Source organism: Ylistrum balloti, unplaced genomic scaffold (genome assembly GCF_031769215.1).
Source record: "Ylistrum balloti isolate Yb309-2 unplaced genomic scaffold, AGI_CSIRO_Ybal_v1 Utg370450, whole genome shotgun sequence".
Lineage (NCBI taxonomy): Eukaryota > Metazoa > Mollusca > Bivalvia > Pectinida > Pectinidae > Ylistrum > Ylistrum balloti.
The window spans coordinates 1,562,521-1,588,769 of record NW_026782299.1 but is presented as its reverse complement, the minus strand read 5'-3'; the positions used below and the strand labels follow the sequence as shown (position 1 = coordinate 1,588,769).

Below are 26,249 nucleotides of genomic sequence, written 5' to 3'. Positions count from 1 at the left end.
TTTGCTTAAATGTATGAGGAGATGTTATCCACCTTATCATTTACATACAGCCTTGGTTTTAAGAAATGGTGATAAATAAGCTGTACTTGACATATATATCTTTATGATCTTGAAGGCCATGACATCGAGGTTTCTCACCTGTACAAGACAAAGTTTCCACTTGATGTGTCGGTCCCATCAGTCAGTCCAGTAATCCGCTGGAACCATGACACTTCCTGGTATGTTCCAGAGTGGCATGAGTTTTTCAACAAAGGTATGACACTTAGTTTTTTAATTATAGGGGCTTTTGTGTATTTGTTCATAGGAATATCCAAATTCTTCCTCACAGAAAACATTTGTTTAATTTGTGAAATTTGTTTTCAAGGGCCAGGATGGTCGAAAGTACAAGATCAAACTTAAAAAAAATTATCTTGATGAATCTGAAAATTGTAATCAGTTTGCATAAAATGATGAGAATTGCTTTAATTCCGATTTATTTGAATAACCTTTTTATAAATAGATTTTAATTTTGTAACAGTTGGATAAATAAAAGTGGGCCAATTATTTTGGCTTTTTTTACCAATAATACATAGGAGGGAGAGAGTGAAAATATCATATTTATAAATCAACAAAGGTTGATGAGTATATATATCATTTTACACATCCTGCTGATATGAGAGGGAAATTTCCTGTGTGTTATAGTGAAGGATGTGGGCCCACCTACATACATCATTGATACCAAAAACCTGGAAGAGATGACCACGCCCATGGCCCTGCTGTTATACCATACCTGGAGGGCTATCACACAGCGACACAAGGTCAGTCAAGGGGAAGAGGTCATTCGGAAATAAAATGTCAATAAAGTTTTGAGGCCATTGACTCACTGAAACACAAGGTCAGTCAAGGGCAAGAGGTCATTCCGAAATAAAATGTCAATAAAGTTTTGAGGCCATTGAGTCACTAAAACACAAGGTCAGTCAAGGGTTAGAGGTGGGACTGAAACACAGGGTCAGTCAAGGTTTAGAGGTTTGACTGAAACACAAGGTCAGTTGAGGGTTAGAGGTCATGTGAAGCACAAGGTCTGTAAAGGGTTAAAGGCCAATACTGTTTGCAGTACTTTTGAATTCTAGAGAACAAACAGATGATATGTTATAGAAGGTTGCTCTGATATATAGAGAGATTTGTGATATTAAACACCATGACCCAATGTTGTTCAATTCTTATGAGTGAATTCCAAGAAGACAGACAGAAGGTCAACCAAATGTTATGATGTATAGTTGACAGCAACACAGGCTTAGATCATAAAATATATATTTGATGTAGGCCCTGTCAAAGGACAAAATGGTTGTAGCAGATATGAGACAAAGGACAAAATGGTTGTAGCAGATATGAGAGCATACTTGATGTAGGCCCTGTCAAAGGACAAAATGGTTGTAGCAGATATGAGAGCATACTTGTCGTGGGGCCTGTCAAAGGACAAAATGGTTGTAGCAGATATGAGAGCATACTTGTTGTGGGCCCTGTCAAAGGACAAAATGGTTGTAGCAGATGTGAGAGCATACTTGTCATGGGACCTGTCAAAGGACAAAATGGTTGTAGCAGACATGAGAGCATACTTGTCATGAGCCCTGTCAAAGGATAAAGTGGTTGAAGAAGATATGAGAGCATACAAAGAATAAAAGGGTTGTTACAGATATTGTGCATATTTTGTTTAGGCCCAAAGGCCAAACAAAGGAGAAAAAATGTTTTAGCAGATTATGTATAAACATTTTATAGGTCCTGATAAAGGACAAAATGTTTGAAGCAGATAATATATATATTTTTTGTTTACTCTGACAAAGGACAAAATGGTTATACCAAATAATGAATGTACATTTTGTTGGCCTATCGAAAGATGGTTGTATCAGATAATGTATACTTGTAGGCAGTGGCAAACAATTAACAAATTGGTTGTTTCAGATTTTGTATATACTATAAAATCATGAATTTTCTTAATGGATTTATTTATCATTGTGTTTCAGGCCTTGACCAATGAGAAAATGGTTGCTGTAGATATCCAAAGCTTGGCTGTACATAATGAGGCAGATTGGAGTGTAGATCTAATGTCCGGGGCTGCCATCAATATACAGGAATTACAGAAAAATTTCACAATCACAAACCAAGGTAATTAAATCATATCTTAAGCTCAATCACAAAGGTAACTAAATTACATCTCAAAGTCACAAACAAAAATGCTAAATTATATCTGAAGGTCACAAACCAATGTAACTAAATTATATCTCAGTCAGTAACTATGGTAACTAGTTTGTATCTTATGGTCACAAACCAAGGTAACTAGATTATGTCTTATCGTCACAAACCAAGGTAATTAAATTATATCTCAAGGTCACAAACCAATGTAACTAGATTATATCTTATCATCACAAACCAAGGTAATTAAATTATAGCTCAAGGTCACAAACCAAAATGCTAAATTATATCTGAAGGTCACAAACCAATGTAACTAAATTATATCTCAGTCAGTAACTAGATTATATCTCAGTTACTATCTATGGTAACTAACTTGTATCTCATGGTCACAAGCCAAGGTAAATAAATTTTGATTTCAAATATAAAAGATGGAATAGAGCCAACACTGGATATCTGTCTGTTGAATTGGTGGTTCCTAGGCCCCTTGTTTAGATACCCAAAGGTATACAGGGTGATTGATGGATAAAAAATATTGATAAATAGAAGTCAATCCCAACAGGCGAAGGGGCGGGGCCATCAATTTTTTTTTTTGGTGCAACAGTTTTGTGTTAATTAGGACTTCTTCAGGACAAAATTTATCTCGCAGTCATAAACCATGGTAATTTCATTATATACTCTCACATCACAAAGCATATATTTTAAATTAATTTTTGGTTTCTGATGATGCTTTCTTCAATATAGGATTAGTGCTGTTGACAGGAAGTTTCAAGGTTCACACAGAGAAGATAGACTTACCCAGAATACCTGGCTTTGACCTTGACATTAATCAGAATGTTGATCCTGTCCGTGATGATGAGTAAGTAGAGAGCTTGTTACAAAAACAGAATTTTATCAACATGCATTGTTACCCGTGTCGGCCAACCCTGTTTGGTCTATTCGAAATCGAAATTTGATAATGTCCAGTTCTTTATACACCAGACATGATTCTGGTATGCATTCATTTTCTAGTAACACAATTCCTTCAATAACAATGTTTTGTTTTAAGTATTTTCTTTCGTTGTTTATTTACAAGAATATGACGTTAATGGCACTCCACTCAGTCATCAGTTTAGGTTATCGATGAGATTTGGGAATATGCGTATAGATGAAAAAGGACAAAAAGTGAAAATTCTTGGAAACCATTAATCATTATCACTTGTCAGAAAAAATCTTTGGAATTCATTTTAATGTAGTAATATAAAAACTCACAGTTTTGTTCATTAGAGCACCAATTAATAATATTATATAAATTGTTGGACTCCAGAGAGGAGATCCAGAAAACTGAGATCCTGTGGGAGGATAGTTGGCTGGATTTTATCAACACCGCCCTCGAGTTCACCATACAGTCTCTTGTGGGGCCTCTCACCCGTGTTATCGTCAACCCAGATGGCCATAGTAAAGAGGTGGAAAGTTGTGCCAATATCCTCACAGTGGCTGAGAGGAACACAGGTCAGTGATGGGGTCAGATGGTCCCAAGTGATTGATTGGTTAGGGATTATGATGCTGTCTTAAGATATGAAGTGAGACAGGTGGAGATTGGTTAGGGATTATGATGCTGTCTTAAGATATGAAGTGAGACAGGTGGAGATTGGTTAGGGATTATGATGCTGTCTTAAGATATGAAGTGAGACAGGTGGAGATTGGTTAGGGATTATGATGCTGTCTTAAGATATGAAGTGAGACAGGTGGAGATTGGTTAGGGATTATGATGCTGTCTTAAGATATGAAGTGAGACAGGTGGAGATTGGTTAGGGATTATGATGCTGTCTTAAGATATGAAGTGAGACAGGTGGAGATTGGTTAGGGATTATGATGCTGTCTTAAGATATGAAGTGAGACAGGTGGAGATTGGTTAGGGATTATGATGCTGTCTTAAGATATGAAGTGAGACAGGTGGAGATTGGTTAGGGATTATGATGCTGTCTTAAGATATGAAGTGAGACAGGTGGAGATTGGTTAGGGATTATGATGCTGTCTTAAGATATGAAGTGAGACAGGAGGAGAGAGAGGGGCATTAGAAAGAGATTGATCTTGAAGACAGAAAAGTAGTGATGGGTAGTCACAAGTGAGGAGACCTAATTACAGACTGGTGAGAAGGATGCGTAGTCTAAAGGTGGTTTGTTGACTTGCCTTTCAAATAGAGGGTAAGCTTATGTTGTCAACCTGGCGTCAGCATTTCTTTCTAATGTTGATATTTTGATGTTGTGTTCATCCTTTTGCCCTTGTGCTAGGGTACTGATATTTGATTTTCAGAGTTTCTGTTAGGGTTAAGTAGTTATTTCTAAGAGGCAGAATACACCAACATGGGGGGAAAATGCCATGAGAAAAACACAATAGACTCTTGCAATATTTTCCTGCAGGAAAATTAGCAACACAACAGATTGGCTTGGCTTGATCACGCCGCATGATTTGGACTTAAGAAGCTCACATAGTCAGACAATGACATCGTCATGCTTGGCTGATTTTAGGGTAGATTGTTGAAGGGAGATCATTCTTGATGTAATACCTGACCAAATATTCCATTATTTCCTTACAGCTAAGTTGTACTGCGGGGGTTAACTTTGTTTCTTTTTTTGTTGAGTATATATATAGAATTGGAAGCAATTACTGTAATCTTATCTCTTGATTTACTCATTCTTACTTTAATGAAAACATAATCAAAACTATTCAGATTGAAAGTTTTTCGTACTTTTTAAAAAATTTTGACAATATTTTATCTGGTGATATACGACTGGTATCACATTAGTGTGATTTAGAGGTTGTATTTTGATGGATTTGATATCATTGCAACCTTAACTCCATTGACCTTTCATGTGATATATAATGCAAAGTGCCTGTTAACTGAATACCACTTATGTTGGGGTCAATATATATTTCAAACATTTCTTTGTGTGAGAGCCAATGCTAGTTCATAAATGAAATTAAAGTATGGAATGAAAAGTGGTACGTTTTCAACAAAGAAAAAGCAAAAAGTAACATGAATGTGATGGATGAGGTCAGAGGTCATAAGAGGTCAAGGATCAGTGGTAGAAAAATTGTTGTTGACTGTATAACTTCTAATTACTCACAGGTATATGTAAGGCAGGCAATGGTCTCGTCCTCCAGACATTAGTTACAAAGGCCCAACGTGACCTCCAAGCTGGTTGCCCTCGAAAGGTCAATATAAGTGAAGGGGAACACACTCTGGTCAACATGGCCATGGCTTATGGTGTCCAGGGCTGTGGTCAATTATACGACCAGGTGCTGCTCTACCAGGGCACAAATACAGTCAAGGACACAAATGTCATTGGGATTGTCCTTATCACAGGTAAATGTTTTTGTGATTTTCAAGTCATGGCATACTGATACATGTTCACTTGTTTTGATTATCTAATTTTAGGGGCAAAAACTTTTTTTAGTGAATAAAATCAACAAGGTTGCTGTTTTGTAAGTTTCATGTTAAATTCTCCAAAATTATTTTCATATTCTTTGACATTCAGTAGCAAAATAGATAAATAAAAGAATGGGTAGTTATTCTGTTTTACATGTAATGTGGTTCACTTTGGGTTAAATGTAATGCTCTTGTATACATGTAACCAGATGAGGAGACGGTATGCCGTGAGATTCCTATAGACAAGGAACTGAATCTGGAGGAAATGCAAAAACTGACACCATACATCCTGGCTCATTACATCACTACAACTGTGGCAGAGGTCAAAAGTGGGGACAAGGTGATGGTCTCGCACCCTATAGGTAGGTAACTGACCACTACAATGCTGCAACTGTGGCAGAGGTCAAAAATGGGAACAAGGTGCTGGTCTCGCACTGTATAAGTAGGTAACTGACCACTATACAACACTGCAACTGTGGCAGAGGTCAAAAATGGGAACAAGGTGCTGGTATTGCACCCTGTAGGTAGGTAACTGACCACTACAATGCTGCAACTGTGGCAGAGGTCAAAAATGGGAACAAGGTGCTGGTATTGCACCCTGTAGGTAGGTAGCTGACCTACAACGCTGCAACAGTGACAGCAGTCAAAAGTGGGGACAAGGGACCACTACGTTGATATAAATTTGGCAGAGGTCAAAAACGTGCTGGTCTCACACCCTATAGGTAGGTAACTGACCGCTGCATCACTGTTTCTGTGGTCAAAGTCAAAAGTGGGGACAAGATGTTTGTCCTCACACCCTGTAGGTAGGTAACTGGACACTACATTGCTGTGACTGTGGCGGTGGATGTGGAAATGGGGGAGGAGAGGGGGGCAACCTTGTACTTAGCTAATTGACCACTACATTACATCACTATAGCAGGGGTCAAAAGAAGAGTGGGGCAACCTAGTGCTTGTCTACTCAGTCTTGACAGGGATGACTTCAGGGGTAATTTGCACATCCACATTAAGACTTTTATATGATGTTTATTCTGTTTTGACACAGACACAGTGGCAGTCTACATCATGGCAATTGTTGAAGAGCTGGGCGGTGTTTTATTTGTGTCTAGCTATGATGCTGATAACAGACAGATGCTTGACCATGCATTCCCATATGCCCGCATCCTTCCTGGCGCCAACATTGTATCAAATATCAAATCTGTCACCCAGGGCGAGGGCTGCGACATCTGTGTCAAATTTACAAGTGGAGGTAAATTTAACTGTTAAAAAAAATGTTTTCTTTAGCTGGATGATATTTTGCTGTATGGTGTTGGTTTTTGATTTTAACAACTCTGGCCTTTTAATATTATGAAGTTGCAGGAAAATCCTTTCTTTTTTGGTGATGTGTGTGCTTCTGGTGTTACCATATCTGTTCATTCTGTTGTGTCACATCGTGTCCCATTCTGTTCCAAATCAATGTCATATCGTGAAAATCTCTCAACATGCATGGTACAAATTTACCTTATAACATCAAGTTCTACACCTGATCAGATTCTGGTTTGCACAGTAGCAGGGGTATTAATGGCTTATGGACATTTTCTAGTGTTTTGATTAAGTGATCTTTTGACCTTCAGAATTGGATGATATACTGCCTCTGGTCGCTCAAAATGGAAAGATGATCCAGTGATATACAGAGGCCTTTAAAGTTCTAATGGAAAAGAGTGTGGAGTGACAGAAGGCAGTTAAAGTCTAATGGAAAAGAGTGTTACTGAAGATGTTGATGAGAAGGCAGTCAATAGTGTACTGAAGGCAGTCTAATAGTGTTACTGAAGGCAGTCAATAGTGTTACTGAAGGTAGTCTAATAGTGTCACTGAAGGCAGTCAATAGTGTTACTGAAGGCAGTCAATAGTGTTACTGAAGGCAGTCAATAGTGTTACTGAAGGCAGTCAATACTGTTTCTGAAGGCAGTCAATACTGTTACTGAAGGCAGTCAATAGTGTTACTGAAGGCAGTCAATAGTGTTACTGAAGGCAGTCAGTAGTGTTACTGAAGGCAGTCAATAGTGTTACTGAAGGTAGTCAATAGTGTTACTGAAGGCAGTCTAATAGTGTTACTGAAGGCAGTCAATAGTGTTACTGAAGGCAGTCAATAGTGTTACTGAAGGCAGTCAATAGTGTTACTGAAGGCAGTCAATAATAGTGTTACTGAAGGCAGTCAATAGTGTTACTGAAGGCAGTCAGTAGTGTTACTGAAGGCAGTCTAATAGTGTTACTGAAGGCAGTCAATAGTGTTACTGAAGGCAGTCTAATTGTGTCACTGAAGGCAGTCTAATAGTGTTACTGAAGGCAGTCTAATAGTGTTACTGAAGGCAGTCAGTAGTGTTACTGAAGGCAGTCAATAGTGTTACTGAAGGTAGTCAATACTGAAGGCAGTCAGTAGTGTTACTGAAGGCAGTCTTATAGTGTTACTGAAGGCAGTCAGTAGTGTTACTGAAGGCAGTCAGTAGTGTTACTGAAGGCAGTCAATAGTGTTACTGAAGGCAGTCAATAGTGTTACTGAAGGCAGTCAATAGTGTTACTGAAGGCAGTCAATAGTGTTACTGAAGGCAGTCAAATAGTGTTACTGAAGGCAGTCAATAGTGTTACTGAAGGCAGTCAATAGTGTTACTGAAGGCAGTCATTAGTGTTACTGAAGGCAGTCAGTAGTGTTACTGAAGGCAGTCTTATAGTGTTACTGAAGGCAGTCAGTAGTGTTACTGAAGGCAGTCTTATAGTGTTACTGAAGGCAGTCAATAGTGTTACTGAAGGCAGTCTAATTGTGTCACTGAAGGCAGTCTAATAGTGTTACTGAAGGCAGTCTAATTGTGTCACTGAAGGCAGTCTAATAGTGTTACTGAAGGCAGTCAATAGTGTTACTGAAGGCAGTCTTATAGTGTTACTGAAGGCAGTCAATAGTGTTACTGAAGGCAGTCAATAGTGTTACTGAAGGCAGTCAGTAGTGTTACTGAAGGCAGTCTAATAGTGTTACTGAAGGCAGTCTAATAGTGTTACTGAAGGCAGTCTAATAGTGTTACTGAAGGCAGTCAGTAGTGTTACTGAAGGCAGTCTTATAGTGTTACTGAAGGCAGTCAATAGTGTTACTGAAGGCAGTCAATAGTGTTAGTGTTACTGAAGGCAGTCTAATAGTGTTACTGAAGGCAGTCAATAGTGTTACTGAAGGCAGTCAGTAGTGTTACTGAAGGCAGTCTAATAGTGTTACTGAAGGCAGTCAATAGTGTTACTGAAGGTAGTCAATAGTGTTACTGAAGGCAGTCTTATAGTGTTACTGAAGGCAGTCAATAGTGTTACTGAAGGCAGTCTTATAGTGTTACTGAAGGCAGTCAATAGTGTTACTGAAGGCAGTCTAATAGTGTTACTGAAGGTAGTCAATAGTGTTACTGAAGGTAGTTATTAGTGTTACTGTAGGCAGTCTAATAGTGTTACTGAAGGCAGTCAGTAGTGTTACTGAAGGCAGTCTAATAGTGTTACTGAAGGCAGTCAATAGTGTTACTGAAGGCAGTCAATACTGTTACTGAAGGCAGTCAATAGTGTTACTGAAGGCAGTCAATACTGTTACTGAAGGCAGTCAATAGTGTTACTGAAGGCAGTCAATAGTGTTACTGAAGGCAGTCAATAGTGTTACTGAAGTCAGTCTAATAGTGTCACTGAAGGCAGTCATTAGTGTTACTGAAGGCAGTCAGTAGTGTTACTGAAGGTAGTCAGTAGTGTTACTGAAGGCAGTCTGATAGTGTTACTGAAGGCAGTCAGTAGTGTTACTGATGACAGTCTAATAGTGTTACTGAAGGCAGTCTTATAGTGTTACTGAAGGCAGTCAATAGTGTCACTGAAGGCAGTCAATAGTGTCACTGAAGGTAGTCTCAATAGTGTCACTGAAGGCAGTCTAATAGTGTTACTGAAGGCAGTCAATAGTGTTACTGAAGGCAGTCAGTAGTGTTACTGAAGGCAGTCTAATAGTGTTACTGAAGGCAGTCAATAGTGTTACTGAAGGCAGTCTAATAGTGTTACTGAAGGCAGTCAGTGTTACTGAAGGCAGTCTAATTGTAGTGTTACTGAAGGCAGTCAGTAGTGTTACTGAAGGCAGTCAATAGTGTTACTGAAGGCAGTCAATAGTGTTACTGAAGGCAGTCAATAGTGTTACTGAAGGCAGTCTAATAGTGTTACTGAAGGCAGTCTAATAGTGTAGTGTTACTGAAGGCAGTCAGTAGTGTTACTGAAGGCAGTCTTATAGTGTTACTGAAGGCAGTCAGTAGTGTTACTGAAGGCAGTCAATAGTGTTACTGAAGGCAGTCAATAGTGTCACTGAAGGCAGTCTAATAGTGTTACTGAAGGCAGTCAATAGTGTTACTGAAGGCAGTCTAATTGTGTCACTGAAGGCAGTCTAATTGTGTCACTGAAGGCAGTCTAATAGTGTTACTGAAGGCAGTCAATAGTGTTACTGAAGGTAGTCAATAGTGTTACTGAAGGCAGTCATTAGTGTTACTGAAGGCAGTCAATAGTGTTACTGAAGGCAGTCAATAGTGTTACTGAAGGCAGTCAATAGTGTTACTGAAGGCAGTCAATAGTGTTACTGAAGGCAGTCAGTAGTGTTACTGAAGGCAGTCAATAGTGTTACTGAAGGCAGTCAATAGTGTTACTGAAGGCAGTCAATAGTGTTACTGAAGGTAGTCAATAGTGTTACTGAAGGCAGTCAATAGTGTTACTGAAGGCAGTCAATAGTGTTACTGAAGGTAGTCAATAGTGTTACTGAAGGCAGTCAATAGTGTTACTGAAGGCAGTCATTAGTGTTACTGAAGGCAGTCTAATAGTGTTACTGAAGGCAGTCAATAGTGTTACTGAAGGCAGTCAATAGTGTTACTGAAGGTAGTCCAATAGCGTCACTGAAGGTAGTTATTAGTGTTACTGAAGACAGTCTAATAGTGTTACTGAAGGTAGTCATTAGTGTTACTGAAGGCAGTCTAATTGTGTTACTGAAGGCAGTCAGTAGTGTTACTGAAGGTAGTCAGTAGTGTTACTGAAGGCAGTCTGATAGTGTTACTGAAGGCAGTCAATAGTGTTACTGAAGGCAGTCAATACTGTTACTGAAGGCAGTCAGTAGTGTTACTGAAGGCAGTCAGTAGTGTTACTGAAGGCAGTCAGTAGTGTTACTGAAGGTAGTTATTAGTGTTACTGATGGCAGTCAGTAGTGTTACTGAAGGTAGTCATTAGTGTTACTGAAGGCTGTCAATACTGTTACTGAAGGCAGTCAATAGTGTTACTGAAGGACAACTTATAAGTCACTGAAGGCAGTTTTTAGTGTCTCTGAAGGCAGTCCAATAGTGTACACCTGAAGAGTCATTTGTTTTTGTTACTGAAGGCAGTCACCATAGTTACCACTGAGGAGTTCAACTACAGATTTAGTGCAGATTTATGCCATAACATCACAACGCAAAAGTCTACGTCTGTTTTTGTGGGCCTTAATAATTTAGAAATAAATAATATGTTAAAAGTTAATGATAATAAAATGAAATAATTTCATTAAAGCTGCTACCTTTCTTATTCATGGATTTATTTATTTTATACAGGATAAGTAGGGAGTTCCTATCCAATATGTGTTTATTCTGTGTTAAACAGGCAAACTTACCCTGCTACAAAAGTTGGGTGAGAATTTGATGATGCCAGTTTATGGTATTCAAAGAACCAGCACTACACCTAGGGATTCCATCCACAGTGTTGCAAGGTAATCAATTCTCACTTCCGTTTTTGTTAAAAGTTTGTCTTTTGTAATTGATTCTCACATCGCACAGTTAATTATCCTATAGGTATTTACATTTTACATGGATATGTATTAGTGCTCATTAAAAGCCTCTTTTTTCCCCCCTTTTATAAAAAAACCAAAATAACAAAACAAAAAAAAAACAAAAACTCAGTTCTGCTTATGGTAAAATCATAATATTTGTGGGTGATTTATTTTCGTTTAATTTGTGGGTACTTCATATCCATGAATTCATTTGTCCAGAAAATAAAGAATGAATGAAAATTGACATTACTAGCAGATTTGGTTGGGCAAGATTTTACCACCAAGGCAAAGTGCCAAAGAAAAAAGCATTTTGGAAAACCACAAATTCAAGTCGCACAAAAATACATAATTTTACAATATCTTAAATAGAAAATAAAATTCAATCTAAAATAATCATTTAACAAGCTTTAAAAATTTGCTTTATGTTTAGTAGAGTTTTTGTTGGTAAAATACTAGCCGCAATATACCCCTCGGCTAGAGAGAACTTCTCTTTAGCTCTATTGGTTGAGTGTCAGACTAGTAAGCCAGGGGTCCCGAGTTCGACTCCTAGCGGAGGCATTGAGATGAAAAATGACCTCTGTCACATTTGCTTTTCCAGATTTTTAAAGATCACTTTTTTGGTTAATCTTTGGCTTACAGTTCATATAACAATACATATTCTTGTTTTAACCTCAATAGCCTCTGAAGAGCATGTGACTTTATGCTGTCACATAGTATTTATCATCTCTCTTGTTTGTTGTTATTATTGTTATTTTAACAATCTTAATGGCATATCAACACATAAACGATCATTAGGGCCATCAACCGGTGAGAGACCCAATGATTCAAAGGAAATGACATCAGACGAACTAAAAGGTATAAGACGAATGCTAAAAATCTTAAATGGTTATATTATCACAAAAGATTAAAGTGGTAGGTCATCTCTTGTCTGGCATAGCTTTAAAGTAATATTCCATAGAATATTTTACCACATTTTGAAATGCAACTTTCTTCTGTTTTTATATGTTCACTGTTAAAAGTTAGATTCAGTCATTTAGTTTAGATATTAAACTGTTTATATCTTCTATAAGAAGATATTTTCATAACAAAAATTATATATATAGGCACGCCCCAGTTGTCTGTTTGATGGAAAGGAAGCCAAATGTAAAGTGTAACCAAAGACACTGAACTGGTAGGATATCATGTCATATGCTTATTCTATATCATGCCGATCTGCCCACCTCTTGTGTTTTGTGCACATTTTCAATGTGTATGGTAATGATTCAGCTCTTCCCTCTTCTTACTGGATTTACTCAGCAAGTCCTGAGTGGAGATGTGTGTTAGTTCTGCAGGTGTGTTTTAGTTCTTGAACTTAAGCAAAGGACTAATGTTCATATATGGAGTGAATAAGGTAGAGGTATAAGTGCTAAGTCCCTCTGTGACCCTTACTTATCGGTGCTATCAGTACTACCTGAATCGTTTACCTTTACAGCTACTACCTGAACGCAATTCAGATGATGGATGTGAGGAATGATCATTACATCATTGGATACTCCTTTGGAGCTATTGTTGCCATAGAGATGGCCATACAGATTCAGACTTCTGGTAGAAAGGTATTTTACTTTTTTGGCTCTCGTAAATTATATACCATAATGTAATCTCATCATGAACCATACATCGGAATCAATCTGCCTGGGTTTTAATTGTGGCCAAAATCCATTGACTGAAGTTGACACATACCGAAATTCTTCCAGAAAGTAAATGTGTTTAACATATTTTTGCACAGGTAGCTGATCTGATACTGCTGGATGGAGCCCCAAATCTTCTTCAGAGTCAGATGCAGGACAATGAACAGATGAGGTCAAAGGGGAAAACAGATGATCAGGTGAGGTCAAAGTGGAAAACTGATGATCAGGTGTGGTCAAAGGGGAACACTGATGATCAGATGAGGTCAAAGGGGGAAACAGATGATCAGGTGAGGTCAAAGGAGTAAACAAATGATCAGGTGAGGTCAAAGGGGAAAACAGATGATCAGGTGAGGTCAAAGGGGAAAATGCAAGATCAGGTGAGGTCAAATGGGAAAACAAATGATCAGGTGAGGTCAAAGTGGAAAACATATGAGTAGGTAAGGGCAAGGGGAAAACGAATGATCAGGTGAAGAAAAAGGTGAAAATGCAAGATCAGGTGAGGTTAAGGGGAAATGATATGACCAGGTGAGAACAAAGCAAAAAGTTCAAGTATGAACATTTAACAAACAATTACAGGTGTGGTGAAGGGGCAACAAAAATGATCAGCTGAGGTCAAAATACAACACATGGTGAGGTAAAGTCAAAGGGAATGGGGAATGATCAGGTAAGGTTAGGTAGGAGCAATAAATATCAGATAAGGTCAAAGAGTCTGAGCAAACAAAGGCAGCAAAAAACATTACCTAGCATGTCCAATGCTACACAAATTATCAAGACAGGTCATAGTTCCTGCATTTAAGGTCCCAGGTCAAGGCAGATCATCATTTGCAGTGGCCAGGACACGGCAGATGATTAAATACCTTGTAAAGAGAGATTAGATTTGGTTTGTTAAATTGAGTTGATAATGCTAACAAAATCAGTTAGATAGCAGAGGTGACAAGTGTGTAGATCTTGATTGACAAAATTCTGAATACAACTAGAGATAACTGGGTTGTTTAGAGTTAAATTATACTCCAGCTTAGCTGAAGGAACTGGGGCTAAATAGTAATCACTTTGTTCAAGATATCTCAAGAATCCAACCCCATAACAAATGTAGTTAACTGTAACAAGATCAGGGGTTGGGGGTATATCTATCTCAACACCTGCACAGGTTTTGATTATCAAACTGGGTCCGTTTGTCTGTACATTTATTCAGAGGTGATTTTGGAGCATATCTCCTAAACCGTTCAAGCTAATTTCACAAAACTTTCTACCTACATAAATGAAGTGGTCTAGTAATACCTTTAGTTATGGAGCGGTTTTGTTTTCAGTCTTTTCATAGTTTATGTGAAATCAAATGTTCTGGGCTTTCTGTTGTAGAAATCAGCAATGTTTGAAGTGGGCAGCCTGGGGTGGGTTATCTTATGTTCTTGGCTTTCTGTTGTAGATATCAACATTGTTTGAAGTGGGCAGCCTGGGGTGGGTTATCTTATGTTTTAGGCTTTCTGTTGTAGATATCAACAATGTTTGAAGTGGGCAGCCTGGGGTGGGTTATCTTATGTTCTTGGCTTTCTGTTGTAGATATCAACATTGTTTGAAGTGGGCAGCCTGGGGTGGGTTATCTTATGTTTTAGGCTTTCTGTTGTAGAAATCAACAATGTTTGAAGTGGGCAGCCTGGGGTGGGTTATCTTATGTTTTAGGCTTTCTGTTGTAGATATCAACAATGTTTGAAGTGGGCAGCCTGGGGTGGGTTATCTTATGTTTTAGGCTTTCTGTTGTAGATATCAACAATGTTTGAAGTGGGCAGCCTGGGGTGGGTTATCTTATGTTTTAGGCTTTCTGTTGTAGATATCAACAATGTTTGAAGTGGGCAGCCTGGGGTGGGTTATCTTATGTTTTAGGCTTTCTGTTGTAGATATCAACAATGTTTGAAGTGGGCAGCCTGGGGTGGGTTATCTTATGTTCTTGGCTTTCTGTTGTAGATATCAACATTGTTTGAGGTGGGCAGTCTGATGAGTTACATGTACATGTTTAAACGAATAGAGAACCCAGGTCTCATTAAAAATATTCTGGCAAATCTACCAACCAAGCAAGCACGCATTGATATGGCTGTAGATGTTACGTTTGGAAATGTTGATATAGGGTAGGTAACTCTGTATAAGGCCCAGTTATGATATTTCTCTGAAACATCCACTTTTTGTAACATAATTTACATTGTACAAGTAATGTCACTCTAACAATATTGGAAGGGATTGAATTTTTTTTTCATTAGTCACTAGCCATACGTCCATACGTATGACATTTTTTGTGACCATATTATCCTCTTCCAATTTTGTTAGAGAATATTCCTTGTCTCTTAAAGAAGTTTGTTCCTTATTGGAGTTATTGCCTTTTGTTTAATTTTGATAATCAGCACTAACTCTTACATGATTTTTTTAGTGGAGTCACCTTGATACCTACTATGAGTAGATGGCACCTGATTCCTCATAAGAATTTCATACATATTCATGAGATATTTTAGGTGAAACTCTCTTATGTAGTACACCTTGCCAATCATTTTAAAGAGTTGTTGCCCTTCTATTTTCCTTGTCAACTGTCAATCAGAATTTTAAACAACATAATATAGATTTTTGTCCTAAGGTAATGATTTTTTTCCTGTTTATATTTTTAACCCATCATCAGGCTATATAAATGTTCAGATGTCTGTGGTGTATGGTCAGTCCATTCATTTACCTGTCCATCAACAATCCTTTTTTATTGCTCTTTCTTGAGTAGTGCTGGATGATACTTTTACATATTTCATAAGTAGTTTTTCCTTTGTCCCTTGTTACGTCCCATCAGTTTTGGAACTGATCAGAAAAACAAAATGGCTAACAGGTTGCCATCTTGGATTTTGGCAGTAAAAGTTTGTTATTGCTATTTATCAGGATTACTGAATGGATCTTAAATTTCGTATTTAGGTTCCCTCTTGATCCCTAGTTGTGCTTATTTGGACTGATGAGATTCAAAAAGTACAAACAGATGGCTCTCTTGGATTTGGCAGTTAAAGATTATTATCACTATTTCTCAATTTTCAAATTTCTTACAATCAAGATCAAAAACAGAGGAAAGAAGAGAAAAGTAGGGGAAAGAACCAACTTTTAGAGAAACTATATAGACTAGACAGTGGTTGGTGCCAAGATCCCTTTCTTCAAACAACTTCTTCTCAATAACCAATGGACCAAATGTTTTTATAGTTGGCTGGTATTTTCTTTGATGAAGCCTATCAAAGTTTGCCAAGATAAATTACCTTGACGTATATCTAAAGTCACTGGGGTCAGATTTCTTAAAAACTTTGAATGACCTCTTCTCAAGAACAAAAAGGCCTAGGTACAGGATATTTGGGTGGTATGTTCCTAGAATGCAGCCAAACAAAGTTTGTGAAAAGAAATGACCTTGACCTATATTCAAGATCACAGGTATCAAATTTGTTAACACATTTAAACAACTTCTCATTAACTTAAAGGTCTAGAGGCAAGATATTTGGATGGTATGTTCCCAGGATGCAGCTCAACAAATTTTGCAAAAAGAAATGACCTTGACTCGTATTCAAAGTCACAGGGGTCAGATTTGCTGGTGTATATATATACACCAGGTGAGGGCTGCAGGCCCATTGGGCCTCTTGCTTATTTTCAAAGTAACTCAAACAAGAATGGCAATAGAGATTACTTTCAAAGAATTCCTTTTTCATTGTACACTTGAGCATTTTTTTATCTACTACAGCCACTGTAGTCATCCCCTTGCAATGAATGTCATAGGGGATTTAGGGATGTTTTCATAGGTACATAATAGCATTCTCGTGGCTTCATCCCTTTAGAGATTTTGATCAAACATCTTGCACTTATAAAGATCATAAAATCTCTTGACAAGTTTGAGTTTCAGGTTTGTATAAAGTCAAGGTCACTGTAAATCTTTAAGAAAAATATTCTTGTTAGCACTCAAGTGCCTTCATTTCTGAACAGATTTTGATCAATCTTCATACACTTACAAGGGACCATAATATCTATAATAATTTTAAGGTAAAGGGTTGAAGGGTCAAGGTCAAAGTCACTATTTTGTGGGGTGTTTAGATCAATCAATTACACCCTTTATCAGCACTTAAGCTGCTTCATTCCTTGGGAGAATTAGCAAAAGTTCAGACAATTAACCATCTTCTTTATTGTGCTTAAGTCAAAGTGGAAAGGACTGTGAGCAGATTTGAATCGTTTGTGATGCCTTGTTGGTATAAACACTTTTTCCCAAACAGCACCAGTCCGAGGCACACAAAGTGGCTTACAGCTAAGCATAAGATTTTGAAGAAGTTGAAGGAGCCAGAAGACCAACCTAAGTATGGAATGGCAGATGCTGCTAAGGAGTTGGTGCGTCTGAAGAGGATTGAGGCAGCCGGAGATCACATCAAGTCCATACAGATGGTATACAACTTCAGGCCTCACCATAACCGGAGATTTGATGGTAAGTCTGTGTATACAACACCATTCCTGGAGATGTGACCAGTATATGTTTACAACATCAGGCCTCACCATAACCGGAGATTTGATGGTAAGTCTGTGTATACAACACCATTCCTGGAGATGTGACCAGTATATATTTACAACATCAGGCCTCACCATAACCGGAGATTTGATGGTAAGTCTGTGTATACAACACCATTCCTGGAGATAGGAACAGTCTATATTTACAACATCAGGCCTCACCATAACCGGAGATTTGATGGTAAGTCTGTGTATACAACACCATTCCTGGAGATAGGAACAGTCTATATTTACAACATCAGGCCTCACCATGAGGTGAGATTTGATGGTAAGTCTGTGTATACAACACCATTCCTGGAGATGTGACCAGTATATATTTACAACATCAGGCCTCACCATAACCGGAGATTTGATGGTAAGTCTGTGTATACAACACCATTCCTGGAGATGTGACTAGTATATATTTACAACTTCAGGCCTCACCATAACCGGAGATTTGATGGTAAGTCTGTATATACAACACCATTCCTGGAGATGTGACCAGTATATATTTACAACATCAGGCCTCACCATGAGGTGAGATTTGATGGTAAGTCTGTGTATACAACACCATTCCTGGAGATGTGACCAGTATATATTTACAACATCAGGCCTCACCATGAGGTGAGATTTGATGGTAAGTCTGTGTATACAACACCATTCCTGGAGATGTGACCAGTATATATTTACAACATCAGGCCTCACCATAACCGGAGATTTGATGGTAAGTCTGTGTATACAACACCATTCCTGGAGATGTGACCAGTATATATTTACAACATCAGGCCTCACCATGAGGTGAGATTTGATGGTAAGTCTGTGTATACAACACCATTCCTGGAGATGTGACCAGTATATATTTACAACATCAGGCCTCACCATGAGGTGAGATTTGATGGTAAGCCTGTACATGGAAATGTTGTGGTGTTACTTGTGCTCACCAGTATAGAAATTTGAATATTAGTTTTGGAATTATATTTGTGGAATGGAAAGAACAGTCCAGACATTTCATATTTTCTTTCATTTAAACTTTGTATGTATCACTGAAATGCAGAACTATGAAGTATTGAAGGACAATGGGCCCAGTGTTATTAATGTAAAAACCTATGTAATTTGTGCAGTTTTTGAGAAAATAAATGTCCAAAGTTGTGTATGTGCACTTACGTAGCTATAGGATTTTCATAGGTTTTTTTTCATGGAAAAATTGAATATTCTGTGGGGCTTCCATCATTGTTTGTCGGGATTATCTGGTACTCAAAATTGAAACAAAAAGTTTCATTTATGAAAAAATGATCGACAAAGACAGTGGTCTGTTTGGGACATTAAAAAATATGTCAATTATAATTTGCTTATCTTTTGAAACACTTACATGTTCAACTGTTAAGAAATTGTCAGGTTTCATTTTATTTTCCTTCATGTCTGATATCATGATGAAGAAGAGCATATATCTGTTTTCATGTGTGTTAGCGTTGACATATTGGTATATAAAGTAAGGATTGATCATCGGACTATGGATTTGATCCATTATTTATCAATATTGATCTTATTGATGCTGACAAACCTTATATTGTTCAATGATTCAGAGGGAATAGTCTTAACGCGATTATCTTATCAAAATGTGAAACAAAACGCTGCTCCTCTTTTTTGACAATACACATTCTGTGTGATTCCATTCCATACTCTGTATACTGATTGCTTACATATACATAGTTGGGGCCACAATTTATATCAGCTGGCGCACGCTCAATGTTACAGCAAGACATGAAAGAAAATTAGATCGCAGAGATCGTATTTACATGGTTTGGTCATTAATAGGAAAATAATGATTTGTATCAGTGATTTTAACACTGAACACTGTTAATAAGGGCTAATATTAAGACAAGTGCTTGGGTACATCAGATGAATAAAGGATAATTAAATAGGTAAGTGAATAACAGCGAGATGTGTCTGAAGTCAAAGAAAACAATCAAGAAGATGCACAAACATTAGGCTATAATTACACGGAAAGTTACATTAAAAGTCAGTAAATGAGATGAAAACAAATTTTGAAGACAATACTTTCAAATTTTAGAGTTTATATCGTTAGTCTTAAGTGTTAGCTGAACATTTGGAGATTGATTTCGGCTCCCGGAGATCAATTTCGGCTCCCGGAGATCGATTTTGACAGAATTTCGGGGTGCGCACATTATGCTAGTAGAAGTATTTTTTTCGGCCCCAAATATTACCTGCACACATTACGTAGGTGCGCACATCATGCTGGTTTATACAGTAATAAAATTTCACCAGAGGTCTTTCAGGTCACAGAATCAAAGCATAGGGACCCAACACTTATGACTTCCGTGAATAAGAACGACTTTCACTTTGGTAGATGGTGGGCTATTCAACTTGCCCTGCATCCATGGTCCCTGGTCCGTGGTCCATCCGTTAACAATTTTTGTTATCGCTATTTCTTCAGAAGTATGTGATGGATCTTTCTTCAATTGGCCCTTAGTTGTGCCCGATAGATTTTGGGACTGATCAGAAAAACAAAATGTCTGACAGACGGCCCTCTTAGATTTTAACTTTGAAAGTTTGTTATCATATTTCTTGAGAACGACAGCATAGATCTTTCTCCAATTTCATGTGTGTGTCTCCCTTGATCCCTAGTTGAGCCTGTTTGATTTTGGTACTTGATCAGAAAAAACAAATTGGCCAACAAGCAGCCATCTTGGATTTTGACTGCGAAAGTTTGTTATCACAATTTCTTAATAAGAACTGTATAGATTTTTCCCAAATTTCATGTATAGGTTCCCCTTGAACCCTTGTTGTGCCAGTTTGTATTTAGGACTGATCAGAAAAAGAAAACGGCTGACAGACAGCCATCTTGGGTTTTGCTTAGTTAAGATAGTTATCCCAATTTCTTAAGAAGTACTGAATGGATATCTCTCATATTTCATACATGTGTTCCCTTTGGTATCCACTTGTGCCCATTTGATTTTGGGACTGGTCAGAAGAAATGAAATTGGTTTCAGATGGCTATTTTGGATTTGGCAGGTAAAGATTATCATTACAATTTCTACAAAGGAATGTCTTATCATAAAGAGCGAAAACAGAGAAAAGAAGGGGAAAGATCCAACTTTCAAAGACCAAATAAAGATCAAACAATGGTGGGCGCCAAGATTCCTCTGGGCTCTCTTGTATTGCATATACAATTATTCATAAAAATATACACAATTAGGCAATAAAATACATTTATAAATACAGTAGAGACTACAAATACAATACATTCTGAAAACAACTAATTAAAGCATACGGACATTTTTAACAGGCAAAAATAAATAAATTCTAGTGAGGTTGGTGAGTTGATCAGTCCAGATAACTTGTAACCCAGATGATCTTGATCGGGAATATTACACACACGTACAAACTGTTGAGTCCCTGTGCTATGAAGGAGTCACTAATTGCAAAACTGTCAAATAACTTTGGTGTCCATTATTAAATTCTTTTTTTGCTGAATGGCTAGGACAGAGGGACACCTATCCAATGAGCCTGCTGACGAAAGGTCAGGAAATAAAGGTCTTTATTTGTGATTATTTTTGTACATCAAGGCCTCATCATAGCTCAATTTTCTTTGATCCTGATTCAGTAAAGACAAGTCTATTTGTAGAGAACATCCACGTATATAATTTGGTCTTCAGTGTCAGATTTCTCCGGAAATTACATGTAACTTTGTGTAGTACATTAGTGAGCGATCACATGACTTTCACTTGAAATCAATGCTGCAATAGCTATATTGTGAGATTTTCATTGCTCTTCAGCTATGTCTGTACCTCTCAAATCCTTACTTAGAGGTTGGTAAGCACTTCTGTGTCTAGTGTTACATTGTAATATTAACCTTGTACTATTGATCTGTTTTGTCTGTCTGCATCATCCTGGATGTGGGAAATTTTGATAGGTCTGTCAATGATTTTGATGGGAAGTATTATGGTATCGCTTGTCTGTCTGTTGTTGACTCTTACTTGTCCGCAGATCATCTTCCAACAGTTTCTGACTGAGGTCTTTTAAACTTGGTAGGCTTATTCACCACTCCGTGAAGAGGTGCTTTCTTGAATGCCAGTTTGATTTACCTGTATTTTGAAGAGTTACCTCCTCCTTGTTGTTTTCATAATGTTAATCTTGTCCAGAGATTCCCTCCATCAACTGATTTCTTTATTTTTTTTTTAGGCTTATGATCAAGTTCTATAAAATGGTAGTTGGATTCCATTGTGTTTGGAAGAGTGATACTGTTATGATGTTATCGTTATCTAAATAATCTATATCATGTCTAGAGATCTCCTATTGTAGGAATGACAGGTACTAGTCCAAATTTAATAACTAGCATCCTTGGGGGAAGGGGAATCTATATTTCATCAATGGAAAATAAAACATATTCCTTAAAATTCTTCTTCTGTAAGAATAATAGGATTTTATCCAAATTTAGTCAGAAGCATCTTTGGGGAAAGGGGAAGAAATTTTGTCTGAGATTGGTCGTGCTCCCCTGGAGCCTGAGGGGCAGGGGCTAATTGAGGATACATTTTATTTTAAATATTCTGTACTTTGAAGGGATGGCAAAATGTTGTTGAAATTTGTTTAAAAGCATCCTTAGATGGATGGAAGGGGGTGTTTATATGAACAGTTTGGCTGCACCATCCTGTCACATTTCGATTCAATGTTAAATCTTGAGATCCTCTGAAGACTTTTTTTTTTACATATTTACCGAGTAATATGTTAACATCAAATTCTACATCTGATCAGCTAGTTTGCAAGGAACTCAGGCATTTGTCATATAGATATCATCTTGTTGTATTTGTACAGTACCTTTTATTAATAGAGCTATTTTTGTAATAATATATATAAAATTTTACCCGGCACAAGATTGCTAATGCACTAAAAATGGCCAAAAGTGCGGGGTTGGGCTTATCCCTGGAATAATTATTGAAAATTATTTGCAAGAAGGAAAAGTTTGGCTGCCATTTTGGATTATAATATGGATGATAATCACCAAATCCTTGTCAGTACGTATTAAATGCATTAAATGCAATAAATGCAATACAGAAACCTATGGTTTTGTTCATTCAGATCTTGGCATCAGATAACAGAAAAGTACAGGTTTAAATCTTGTGTTTCAAGGTGTAGCAGTGTTGAAAATTGCAGAGTAAAAATACCAACAATACATCATGTAGAGTTCTTCCTAGTTATGATGTGGACATAAGTGGATTTTTCCCTGTAATTATACATCAGTAGTATTAACAATTAGAATGGCCTACATTCAAATATCAATATATATACAGCACAATGTTTAGATTTAAAATGTATAACCAGTTGTGTTAACTCAGTCTTATGTGCCCTAATATGCATCTGCATCTAAATCAGATTATATTTAGGGAAGTTAGAGCACAGAAATGAACCGACAAATGAAATCAAAGGATGCCTCATTAGTATGTATAATTATGAACAGATGACACTGATAGTCAAACTCAGTCTTAATGACCCCAAGATGCATCTGATGACCAAGTTTCACCGAAATTGGATGATATTTGGGGAAGTTAGAACACGGAAGCGAAAGTGTGACAGACAGACAGACGGACGGACGGACAAACCCAAATTAATATCCCCTGTTTCGGTGAAAGAACATCTATTTATAGATTTTTTTGTATTGATAGGCAACATTTACCTACTGCGTATCAAGTCAGATCCTCAGTTCCTGACTCGTCATCTGTCGCCGGATTATGACCTCCATGACTGGTGTACTGGCAAGGTCAAGATCAAGTTCTACGATGGCACGCATGAAAGTTTCCTCAGTGGCATCAATGCTCCGACTGTAGCTAAGGACATCACAGAGATTCTCTCCAAATTGTGAAATAATGTAGCACTACCAAAAACTGTTGTACCATAGTAACCTTTTAAACTTTTCTGGTTGTGGTACCAGAAAGTGAGCCCTTAAATCACAGATAAAGATAGTATCGCATTTGTTTTGTCAGACATCTTTCCAGTCATCGAATAAACATAACGGTTCTTTGAAGGATATGACAAAGACAGGAACAAGTGCTGATAAATGTGTGAGTCGGGCAATGTGAGGCTTTTCAGAAATTAGAAACTGAAGCAGAAATGTTCCTGAGATGTGTTCTGAACTTTTCTCTGTGACATTGGTTTATATCATTATTGAATTTGAAAGTTTAATGAACTACGGAGGATATATTGATATTATGTCTGATAAACATTCTTCAAGACAGTATTGCAGTGATCACTAATTTTTATTGAGAAGATACTCAATGAGATGTCATTCATTTTAAAATCTCGATAAACTCCTTGAAAATTTCAGGCATGTATATATGAACAGCATAAAATTGTCCGATACATATATATATGTGATGCTCGTAGATAATATCGGATAATATCAGACTTCAGATTTTACCATTCTGATATTTTTCCGTATAACTTTCAATATTGAATGTGATATCAAAGGTAATTTCATGGTATTTAAGTTTGATGTGAAGATAGCAATGTCAATTATATGTATTACATGGCAATATTATTAATGTGTTTATATCCACCCACTGTTTGGGAGTGTCGTCTTCCTGATGTCTCCAGGCATAAAGAACTGTAACCATCTTTATATATTACACCATATACTACATACAAATATATATATATTTGTTTAAATGAGATTGATATGCAGTTATATATTTGTATATTGTGACTATTTTCTACCTTTCTATACTTTTTCGGATTTTTTATATATATATATATATATACCTTTTGTTTACATTTGTTGATAATTTTGTGTTTAAGTTACTTGTTATACATTAAAAATATGTTGTAAAAATCTCTGAACTTTCTTTGTTATTGTTAAACCAAAAAATTGTTTTCAAGCCTAAAGTAAGGTATATTTAACAGATATAAACTGATGAACATTTGGAAGGTGATTTTTATCTGTCTATTTGTCCGTATTTCAATCTGTCTATTTAGTCACCTTGTTTTGCAATGTTTTACTACCCACAAGTCAACATTCTTCTTCTAGTCGAAACATATGTACCAAATTACGACAGGCCATGATAGGAAAAATGATATTCAACATCATGGTTATCACTACACATTTATACAAAACAAACAAGTGACTTTATGTCGAAAACATGATGTATAAATGTCATGTAATTTATCAGACTTAATTGTCAAAGGACCCGACATTATCTACAGTAGGTATGATCACACAAATCAATAAGATTTTCTCATGTCTCAAATGGATGGTCTAGCTGGATGCAATTTTGTCAAGTAAAACGCAATTAAAAACTTGATTCCTCTGGCAGTGTTCTTTGCAATAAAACGGTAAATACTATTATTCCTATACACATCAGTTTGTGTGAGCTGGTTTAGCAAGTATTTCAAGATCAGTTACTGTTAATCTAAAGCTTTATACTATTGATGTACAGCACCAATGTTGAATTGTGATGATCCTCTTTAAGGTGTTTTACTACACACCCATGTACAAGTTACACAATCAATACAACATGCACAATATGGGGACTCCATTTGGGAATACTGGTCCTGTGTTACATTGGTAAAACCTCCCTATCTGTGTAGGATTATACAAGCAAATAGTTACTGCTTTCTGTTTTGGATAGATACAGAATCATCTACTTCAATAATTATATTATACTTTGTGCACCCAGTTTATATTGCTCAGGACACACCTTACTAATGTAAACAACTTAACGTGAAACTAGAGAGGATATGTCGTTACAAGGAAACGAAAATGATCAGGTCATACATGTATGTCTTAATGATGAATCTAACAGAAGAAATCTAATTTGAATATCTTTACGTGCTGCACGTGCATCAATTAATCCCTTTCACGAAGTTTACATATTTAGGAATTCAGTAAGCTCAGTTCTGAGATACAAAGTTTAGTCACTCTTAATCCTTCATCAAACTGTTGGCTTTCAATTTTCTTTTCCGTTTTAGTGTGTGATACTCAATTTGCCTTGGTTATCATTACAGTTAGGCTGCTTGCTAACATATGACACTATTCAGTAGTACCTATGGTACTAGTGACTAGTTCCACTCGTTGAAGAACCAAAGAGTTGAAGGACAAACAGTTCAGAACTACGGAATAATAAGATAAGATGTTTGCACACACACAGTCGGTCTTTATTAGGTAGTCCTCGCCGGTTTATCGCATATTGAAATTTATTGACCACGTCCATCGTATACACTCGTCAGAAATGGAAATCGAGGACACGACGGACTTCGTCAGTCAGTTACCTTAGCTTACAACGAAACCATGCAGGACAGCTTCCACTAAGCTGTGTGAAACGCGTGGGGATTCCAATATTCCTAACGTAAATTTTCCATTTTTGGATAGCAACATCCCTGCATACATGTTTACATGTCGCAGGTGATTCAATATTCAAGTATCTGTTGCAAAGCACAATTTCAGTACAAGATGTCTGTACAAACTCATATCGCAGTGTTTCGAGAGATGTAGGTTGACAGTAATCACGGGGAAGTTTAACGGTCGTCATAGTTAAAATAGAAAGCATGTAGCAGTACACACTGAATAAACATCTACTCTCATTAACACACAAAGTGATTTTATCATTAGTTACGATAACAAAGACCTGCGAGAATAAGGACAGAGTCGTAATGC

General features: G+C 37.2%; 1 protein-coding gene across 1 annotated transcript in view; it reads left to right on the top strand.

The window, feature by feature from the left end:
- The window catches only part of LOC132554942 (fatty acid synthase-like), a 38,156-nt gene extending 14,694 nt beyond the window's left edge, over positions 1-23,462 (top strand). Inside the window, exons 18-33 of the mRNA XM_060219271.1 lie at positions 116-253; positions 682-797; positions 2,001-2,142; positions 2,911-3,025; positions 3,473-3,657; positions 5,279-5,515; positions 5,788-5,940; positions 6,621-6,824; positions 7,189-7,237; positions 11,176-11,180; positions 11,225-11,330; positions 12,862-12,982; positions 13,156-13,254; positions 15,017-15,177; positions 17,320-17,525; positions 23,266-23,462. Of these exons, the coding sequence (XP_060075254.1) occupies positions 116-253; positions 682-797; positions 2,001-2,142; positions 2,911-3,025; positions 3,473-3,657; positions 5,279-5,515; positions 5,788-5,940; positions 6,621-6,824; positions 7,189-7,237; positions 11,176-11,180; positions 11,225-11,330; positions 12,862-12,982; positions 13,156-13,254; positions 15,017-15,177; positions 17,320-17,525; positions 23,266-23,462 (2,234 nt within the window). The remainder of the gene's footprint in view (positions 1-115; positions 254-681; positions 798-2,000; positions 2,143-2,910; positions 3,026-3,472; positions 3,658-5,278; positions 5,516-5,787; positions 5,941-6,620; positions 6,825-7,188; positions 7,238-11,175; positions 11,181-11,224; positions 11,331-12,861; positions 12,983-13,155; positions 13,255-15,016; positions 15,178-17,319; positions 17,526-23,265) is intronic.
- Positions 23,463-26,249: the final 2,787 nt, after the last annotated feature.